The 9,524-nt window shown below is 44.4% G+C and overlaps 1 protein-coding gene across 1 annotated transcript in view; it reads right to left on the reverse strand.

Annotated features, from left to right (window-relative positions):
* The window catches only part of Ephx2 (epoxide hydrolase 2), a 41,386-nt gene extending 32,058 nt beyond the window's left edge, over positions 1 to 9,328 (reverse strand). The window contains exons 1-2 of the mRNA XM_048421845.3: positions 9,141 to 9,328; positions 3,728 to 3,812 (exon numbers count right to left, since the gene is read on the reverse strand). Coding sequence (XP_048277802.2) covers positions 3,728 to 3,812; positions 9,141 to 9,241 — 186 coding nt within the window. The 5' untranslated portion in view covers positions 9,242 to 9,328. The remainder of the gene's footprint in view (positions 1 to 3,727; positions 3,813 to 9,140) is intronic.
* Between the last annotated feature and the right edge of the window lie 196 nt (positions 9,329 to 9,524).

The raw sequence follows: 9,524 nt of genomic DNA on the forward strand, positions 1-9,524 counted from the left end.
GAACGAACAATGTCCTCTCAAAACTGGGACATTGAAGTCCTTGAATTTTAAAACATGACTTTTGGGGACAAGGACTTTGAAGATGAGGTTTAGGTAAAATAAGGTCATTAGGATGAATTCTAACTCAATAAGGTGTCCATCCTTAGAGAAAGGGATCAGAAGAGGCCGTGATGCTATCATTTAATAGCAGTACTAGCCTCCAAGTTTGATCCAAAGGGCTGCATTATTGGTGCCTTTGGGAGATATGGGGGTGGAGAGGTCCTTATGTGATTGGGAACATATGTTAAGGACAGTAGGATGGCAGCTGCCCACCCTCTCTCTCCTTCTAACTGGTCCATTAGCTGTGCAGCCTAAACCAGATGCCCAGCACTATGGAGCTGTCCAGTCTTGGACTGGACTCTTATCTGTGAGATAAATGAATATTTTCCTTTGTAAGTTAATTGCCTCTGATATTTTATTCTAGCAACATAAAGCTAATACACAGAGGGAAAACCATGCATTGATACAGCAAGAAATTGGCTGTCCACAAAAAGAAACCCCACAAGAAACCAATCCCTTTCTTTTTTTTTTGAAAAACTCTAATCTAGAATTTTTCAGTTTGTTTCAGCTACTCAGTCAGCTTATGGCAGTCATATGGCAGCTTATGACAGACTAAATGTCTTCATCCCACTAAAAATAAGTGTGTTGAAGTCTTTACCTTCAGTGGATATTATCTGGAGGTCGGGGCTTTGAGAGATGATTGAGTCATGAGAGTAGAGTTGCCATGCATGGAACCCTAAAAGGACAGAGGAGCTTGCTTTTTCTCCAACTGGATACAGGAGGAAGAAGGCTTACTGGAATCCAGAAAGAGCACCCTCCCCAGGTACCTGGGGTTCTCTAGCCTCTAGAAGATTAGGAAATGAACACCTGATATTTGAGTCACCCAGTCTCCCGCCGTATCTTTACAATAGCAGCCTAAGCTACAACAGAGCCCGAGTAATCTCACTGCAGAATGAATCACAGTATAATACCCCACTGCAACACTATTCATGAGACTCTCAAACTCAAAGCTACCCAGAAGCCCAGCAATCTCAAGATACACAGAATAGGGCACATCCATATAGTGGACCCCCCGTGACCCCCAATAGTTGAAGAATAAACTATTGCTAATGCCTGCAATAGCATCTATGAACACCACATACACAAAGCCAAGCAGAATAGCCAAAAAGCAAAGTTCCCTTTGTCCAAATGCTAGCACAGGCAAGAACGATGGAGGTTAGGACTGAAGCAGCAGTTGGTTGTGGAAAGGTCGTGTCCACAGGAACATAGAGGGAGGGTCCCACTATGCTCCCCATGTGTTTTGACCTGGTGCCAAAGTATGAGTGTGTTCAGTTTGGAAATCTTGGCCAGAGCTACATTGTGTGCACCCTTCTGTTTCCATCCTGCACATAAATGGAGTGAAGAGTCCAAGCTCACTTCCACATTGTTTTTTTTTGTTTTTGTTTTTTTTTTTTGGTTTTTTTTTTTTTTTGTCAACTTAAGACAAACTAGGTCATCTGGGAAGTGGGGAAACCTCAGTAAGAAAATCCCTCCATCAAGCTGGCCTGTGGGCAAATCTGTGGGACATATTTTTGATTAATGATTGATCTGAGAGGGTTCTGCCCACCTCAGCCAGTGCCACCTCTGGGCGGGTGGCCCTAGGTGCTACAAGACAGGTAGAGCTGGTGTAAGCCCGGAGAATAAGCCAGTAAGTAGCAGCCCTTCATGGTCTCTGCTTCTGTTTCTACCTCCAGGTACCTAGCTATGTTTCTGCCCTGACTTTTCTCAGTGAAGGGCTGTGACCTGTAAGCCAAATAAACCCTTTCCTCCCCAAGTTGCTTTTGGTCAAGGTGTTTATCCCAGTAATAAAAAGCAAAGTAGAACAACATTCAAAGATTTTTTTTTTTTTGGTTTTTCAAGACAGGGTTTCTCTGTAGCTTTGGAGCCTGTCCTAGAACTAGCTCTTGTAGACCATGCTGGCCTCAAACTCACAGAGAACCACCTGCCTCTGCCTCCCGAGTGCTGGGATTAAAGGCGTATGCCACCACCGCCCGGTCAAAGATAATTTTTAAAAGGACAATTCAAGCTTTAGGCATCTTTGTCTGGGTATAATTCAGTTTCTCAGACTTCTAGCCCTGTGAGTTTCTAGATGAGCAGAAATGGCTCAGGAAGTCTGAAGCAGGTGCACATCATACTGCTTGCTGGAAATTGACCCCAAACCATCCCATGTCACGGAAGATACACAGCATTCCCCTCCTTATTCTGAACAGTGCTGCTGAAGGTGTTTGCATTGGACAAAGCTTCAGAGATAGTTGTTCTTCATTGGCACAACTGTTCTTCACTGTTTGTTGTGGTGTGTGTGCGTGTGCATGTAAGTGCATGTATGATAAAATGACTACAATATTCTCAGCAATACCACATAGTGTGAGCCCTTTCTCTCTCTCTCTCTCTCTCTCTCTCTCTCTCTCTCTCTCTCTCTCTCTCTTTTGTTCTTTCTCTGTTTTTATTAATTTGAAAGTAGGCACACAAAGTAATGGATTTCATCATGGGGTTTTCATAATGCTCTGTGTCCTTTTTAAATTCAATTATCTTATTTCGAAAATTTCATCTCAGGGTACTGTATTCACAGCATTTCCACCCCTCCCCCTCACTACTCCAACTCTTCCTATGTTTCTTCTGTTCCCTCTAATTTATGTGCTTGTGTATGTGTGTGTGCATGTATGCATATGTATATGTGTGTGCATGTGTGTGTGTGTGTGTGTGTGTATGTTTAGGGCTAACCATAGGGATCAGATAATCTATCCCCTGACTATCTTCACTAGAGAAAACTGATTATCCCTTGTTCAGCAACCATTAATTGTCTATAGTCTTCATCTAGGGGTGCGGTCTTGTGAGATTTTCCTCATCCATGTTGGCATATTAACTGATAATCGCATTGCGATGGTCTTGTTTAGGCAGGTTTATATTGAGATTTCATGGCTGCAGCTTCCCTGTCATATATGGAAGACACTATCTTGCAGCAAACTCCTTGGTCCTCTGTCTCTTATGATCTCTCTTTTTAACAAAGTGGTCCCGAAATTCTCTGATCAGATAATAATTGTCTATAGTAATATAGTTTTTCAAAAAGGTGATTTAAAAAACCTGTGGGTTTGTAAACAGATTCTTTATAGACACACACATTGAGACTCTATCTTATTATAAAGTGACTGAGAATTTAGTACCAGGACCAGCTCTTTTACTGAGCACTGACTGAGAGAAACACTCTGCACTAAGCATTCTCAGGTTTCACAACCACTTGGGCATGGGTGGTATCATCACGCATCTTACTGATAACGCAATAGAGGTTTCGAGAAGTTAAGTAGCTTGCTGTGGTCTTGACATGTAAATAGGGCCTATAGATTCAAACCCAGTCGCTGACTCCAAAGTCTCCTGCTCTATAGTTATTAAGTTAATGGTTCAGTGGCTCCGTCTTGTTGCCAAGTTTCCTGTCACAGTTCCTCAGGGCTTGAAATGTTCCTCAGGTTGGCCCAGGCAGAGTACAGTGCAGTCCGAAACACACTGTCCAGTGTCTTGCTGTTTTGTAAGTTATAGGGGGTTGTGTGGGGGTGACTTAAGAAAGCATGATCTTGCCCATGGTGAGTTGAAGGCCAGGGTGGAAATGCAATAAAGTATAGAGCCCCCCAAAAGGGTCCACACAGCGTGCCCTCACCTGGGAGAAAGTGATCTTCCCTCTCATGAGTTGCTCATTGTGCCCCCCTGGGTATTCCTTCTGGAAGGCATCTATCAGGAAGCCTCTGGAAGACACAAAGAATATCACCATCACCAGCTGCCATTTACATTCACAGACAAACTGTTGTCAGAAAGACAGGAAGATGTAAGCTAAGGTCAAGTTTGTCCACGTGAAGCCATCCTTAGCTCACATTTTCCAAAAGGAACAATTTTTTTTCTTGGAATTTATTATGTACATATAGTTTCCATTTTGTCTTAATCTCTCATTTCTAAAAATATTTCCTGTGTTAAGGTCTGAAGTAGCTCACCTTCAAAATTCCCATGCTGAAGTTTTACCTTCTGGTACTTCACAATGGGGCTATATTTGGAGATGGAATCTTTAAAGTGATACTGAAGTTAATGAGGTCCTAATTTAACACAATTGGTATTCTAATAAAAAGAGGTTATTTAGACACAGACACACACAGAGCACAATGGTGCTAGCTTCAAGTCAAGGACAGATTTGCTGGAGAGAACCAACTGTCACAAATATAGTATGACATTTTGGATTAAGAATCTGTGGTTTCTGGTCAGTTAGGGCTGAAGAATCAGATGTGATTAACAGGAGACCAGAATCACTGAGGTTAAATCTTCTGAGAGGTATTTCATCAGGGTCAGTACTCAGAAGCTTTTACTGGGGGCAGGGAAGGGCAAGGCTGCATCTCACATTGGCAACCAAGCTTGGCAATGCGTAAGAGTCTCCCAGATGGTATTAGTTTTGATGACATAAAAGCTGCAGGATTAAAGGGGCCATGGACAACAACTGAGCCTCAGTACTGTGTGGCAGGGTCAGCAGGGAGACCAGCCTCCATTGTAGTAGAGGCGCCAGCATATTAGAAGTACCTGGACCAGGCTACACCTACCTAGGACAGTGATTGATGGTGTGTAGTGGAGCCAACCTGAGCCTATGAGACAAACTGTGTGTGCTGCATCTGGCAGCACTGGGGAAGAAGAGTGTTTAAACCCACAGGAGGCCAGCAGATCATGAGTGAGTCCCAGATGTCAGAGACTGAACTGTTTACACTGCTGGAGTTTGTGAATTCTTTGATCTGATTATACTGTACTCTAGTTCTTCTCTCTTGGAATAAGAACGTATGTAACTTGCTTTTAATTTTATAGGAGCTCACAGTTAAGAATCTCTTGATTTTTAAAAAGATCTTGAACTTTTAAGTGTTGAAAATTTGAAAGTCTATGGGGCTTTTAAAAGCCAGACTAGATTTTCTTATTAACACGGAGATCTTGGTTACAAGCCACACAGTGGGTATTACTCAAAGGGATATGCTTGTGTGTCAACATGGAGTAGACTACACTGTCATAATTTGCTTTTGCCAAATTGGCACAGATCTAGACACGTCTGGGTAGAGAACATTTCAGTCGAGGAGTTGTCTCCATCAGACTGACCTGTTGCCAGGTCTGTGGAACATTTTCTTGATTAATGATTGAAGTGTGAGAGTCCAGCCCACTGTGGGAAGACCATCCCTGGGTTGAATAACAACAGCAGTTGAGAAAGTCAAGAATAGCAAGCCAGTGAGCACCATTCCCCCATTGTTTGTGCGCCAGTTTCTATCTCCAAGCTCCAGCTTTGAGTTCTTGTTCTGGCTCTCCTAGGTGAGGAGCTGTAACTTGTAAGCCAAATAAACCCTTTCCTCCCCAAGTTGCTGGTTGCCATGGTGTTTATCACAGCAAAAGAAAAGCAACTAGAAGATCAACTTTTCTGAAACCTTGGTCTTGGCCTTCTACCCTTCCAGAATGCTCTTCTACTAACCCAGCCAGTCTGTACTGTTGGCAGCCCTGCTTAATGGACATACCTCGCCTGTTATCAGTTGCAACTGCCAAGCCCTGTGCAGACATTTACCATCCCCAAGAATGAGAATGATTATCTCCTACTTGGGAATTTCGTTTCTGATTATAGTGGAGTATTTTTTTAAAAGCAGATTAACTCTCTTTCAGGTAAAATCATCACCGCTGAGTATTTATAAAAGACGTGTACCTGAGATCTATACAGGCCTTGTCCAGCTTCCTCGTAATAGCAATGGTTTCTGTTGTGCTTTTGACATCAGTATTTTCTGAACAATCTTATTAAGGTACAATTGACACCAAATTTACATGTTTTCAACATGTTATTCGATAATTCATAGTAAAGTCAGAGCGATGCAAATGCCACCTCACTCCTGCGACACAGCACGGCCGTCTCCTCAGTGAGATTCCCCAGACCCTTTAGCAGCTGCGCTGAAGAATCAGAGTGCAGTTAGGTGCCACAAGCTTTTATTAGACACCTACGATGTGCAAGGCTGTGTGTTACCTGTGATGTAGAAGATGGGGGAAATAATGAGCCCATCCTTAGGGAACTCACAGTGACAGGTAAGCAGATAGCTGTATTATATGAGCAAGAAGAAGAAACTAAAATGACTTCTGCCTGAAAATCGGGGATTGCCTAAAGAAGAAGACACAGGAATAGTGTGACTGCAAGAGGACATTGCTGCATTCATACAGCAGGAGCTAGGAGGCCTTATTTTTGAAGTAGAAGCAATTTGACAAAACAAATTGGAAAACATGAGCACAATGTTTTATTTTATTTATTTATGCATATGTGTGTACACTTGCACACACATGCCACAGTGCACATGTATGGAACAGAGGGCAACCCGAGGGAGTCAGTTCTCTCCCTCCACCACGTGGGTCCTGGGGATGGAATTCAGGATGTGCTTGGTGGCGAGCACCTCGGTCAGCTCAGTCATCTCGTCGGCCCCTGAGCACTGTATTTTAAGATTGCGGTGGTGGCACATGCCTTTAATCCCAGCACTCAGAAGGCATAGGCAGGTCGATTTCTGTGAGTTCAGGACAGCCTGGTCTACAGAGAGAGTTGTGGGACAGGCTCAAAAGTTACAGAGAAACCCTGTTTCAAAAAACAAAAGAACAACAAAAACAAACAAACAAATAGACAGACAGAATGCCTCATCAAGGTAGTGAATAGTGAAGGGTCATGACAGAAAATGAAACTGGTGAATCAAGAGATGCAAGAGGGGCTAGAGAGCATCAGCTGCTCATCCAGAGGATCTGGGTTAGCGTCTCAGCACCCACATGGTGGTTCAGTCCCATCTGGGCCTCCAGTTCAAAAGGTTCTGATGCCCTCTTCTGGCCCCCAGGGACACCAGGCACGCACATAGTACAGAGGTATACGCACAGACAAAACACCCACAATATACAGCATAAACAAAACACAATAAGAGACACAAGAAAATTTCCAAGAACTTGGTACTTCGCAGGGCACGACTGCTAGCATGAGCTTTGGTGGCCTGTGTGGGATGAGTTGTTACATCTGCTGGCAAGTATGCTGAAAATACCCAGTGCATGGAAGACGCTTTTTCTTCGTTTTCTGAAACCTACATGATTAGCTCACACATCTGATGGGTAAACAAACGCAACGCTTGCACTCTGACCTCCCGCGTGCGGCTAGTTTTGTCATAACCTATTCGATGGCACCCCAGAACAACCCTAACCACGGTTACAAAGGGACTGTGTGAGGGCGCCATCCAGTGGTATTGCTCAGTGCATCACTGCAGACATGGAGAACTTCTGTAAATAAAGGCATGTATCAAAACCACAGGTGCCCATCCACTTTCCATAGAAGCTAATTTCATCTTCACTCAAGATTCCTAAGAAAAGGGACTGTCTCTTAGGATAGATGACTAGAAAGACAGGTTAAGCAAGCACACATCTGTGCGCCCACACACACAAAGCATCCATCCATCCCCTCACATATAAATGGGGACACCCACCCACGCACAAACTTTTTGGAAGCAAACTAATCATTCCTCTCTCATAACTCCTATTGGGCAAGCGCAGCTTGGAGGTTTTTCATTTTCAAATATTGTTCTCTGTCAAATTCTACTTAACTGCATGCAGTGTGGCCACCTGATGGTGGACTTTGTAGTCTCTTGTTTGTGTTTGCTTCTCAGCCGCTGGTGCATTCTGTGTATTTGCCCTGGACAGATGCATTTCTAAAAGGGCAGCCAAGGGAGACACAAAGGCACAGGGAGGCAGAGAGGGAGGAACCTGCACTGGGTGAAGGAATACTGCTCTCAGAGTCACCGAGAAAATCTCCCCGCCACACCCCAGTCTCTGCATCTGAGGAGGTACCTGCTTCTAGATCAATGGTTCTCAACCTTCTTAATGCTGCAACCCTTTAATACAGCTCTTCATGCGGTGGTGACCCCTAACCATAAAATTATTTTTGTTGCTACTTCATACCTGGAATTTTGCTACTGAGCAGTGTCTCAGTTCCTAAGACCCTCAGAAATATGTGTTTTTCAATGGTCGTGACCCACAGGTTGAGAACTGCTGTTCTAGGCATTGCTCCTCCTTTGGGTTGGCTTACATGATTTACATAGTATAACAGATAAGCCCTGTTGGTGTCATAAGAATTCTGGGATCATCAAATGAGGCAGATCTCCAGATCACAAGCTGCCACTACATCTCTTCCTCTCAAGGGTAATTCGGAATTACCCCTTCCTTCTTTCCCTTGAGTCCTACCAGAGAGACCTTTCATCCTTTTTAATTTTTAAAAAATAAATACGCTTTCCTCCTTTCTGCTTATAAAACGCTTGTGAATGGAAAGAGAAACATAGAGGGGAAATCATTCATGAGCTCACGTAAATTAGTAACGTCTGGATCTTTAAAATATTTATTTTTATTACTTTTTATAGTATGTATGTTTGTATCTGCATCTGTGAGTACAGACACCCTAGGAGGCCTGAAGGGGGCGTCAGATCCCCTGGTGCCATCTGACATGGTTGCCAAAAATCAAAGATTCTTAACTGCAGCCTACCCTCCAGCAGCTTGTCTGGATATTTTGATATATTTTTTCCAGACATTTTTTTTTTTTTTCTACAGGCCCCAGCTTCCTCCCTCTCTCCGCCATCTGAAACAGAGCCATTACTTTCGGTGTCAGCGACTACCTCCCAGCTTCTCACTTCCTCGGGCTGGGGGCCATTTCTCTAAATTGCTGTTGCGCTGGTTCTCCTGAAATGCTGGCCTTTGGACAGAACTTTCTTGTAAGTTTCAGCGGACATTTTAAAGATGCAGTTCAATAGAATTAACCCGGTAGCAAATAGTTTAGTATTGCCTCCTTTTGCAAAGGGCAATTTTGAAGTTTTTAACAAGTCTTACTTAGCATTTAGAAGGGCAATGGATCAACTCGTGCACACTGGTATTTAGTACCAAATGATGATTTTGATCTTGCCCGGGCTCACCAGGAAAGCAATTTGAAACCTGGGCTGGATGTGTGGGCAGGACACCGGCGGCTGGGGACTGCCCACTTGTGTGTGACACAGACCGAGCGCGGGTTCCCTTACCTGGGCAGCGCCAGAGCCTCCTCGGTGCGGCGGAGGGCGCCAGCGAGAGAGGGAAGGGCCAGCACTCCGTCAAGGTCGAACGCTGCCACACGCAGCGCCATGGTGGCCTGAGCTGCAGGACTAAGCAACGGAGCTAGAAGGCTGAGGCCTTTCTCTGGAGAGAGTGGCTTGTGGGACCTAAGATCAGAGTCTGCCAGGCTCAGCACAGCCCCCGCCACGCCCCACCACGCCATACCACGCCCACTACCGACGGAGCCCTGCCTACTCACCCGATCCAGACTGGAGCGGCCAACTGGAAGTTCCACCCAAGTGTCAGATCTGATCCTAGCCACTACCTCCTGCCTAGGAGCCCTCGTGTGTGTAAGACTCCCAGCTAAACTACCA

The sequence above is a fragment of the Myodes glareolus genome, chromosome 12 (genome assembly GCF_982192425.1).
Source record: "Myodes glareolus chromosome 12, mMyoGla1.1, whole genome shotgun sequence".
Classification (NCBI taxonomy): Eukaryota; Metazoa; Chordata; class Mammalia; order Rodentia; family Cricetidae; genus Myodes; species Myodes glareolus.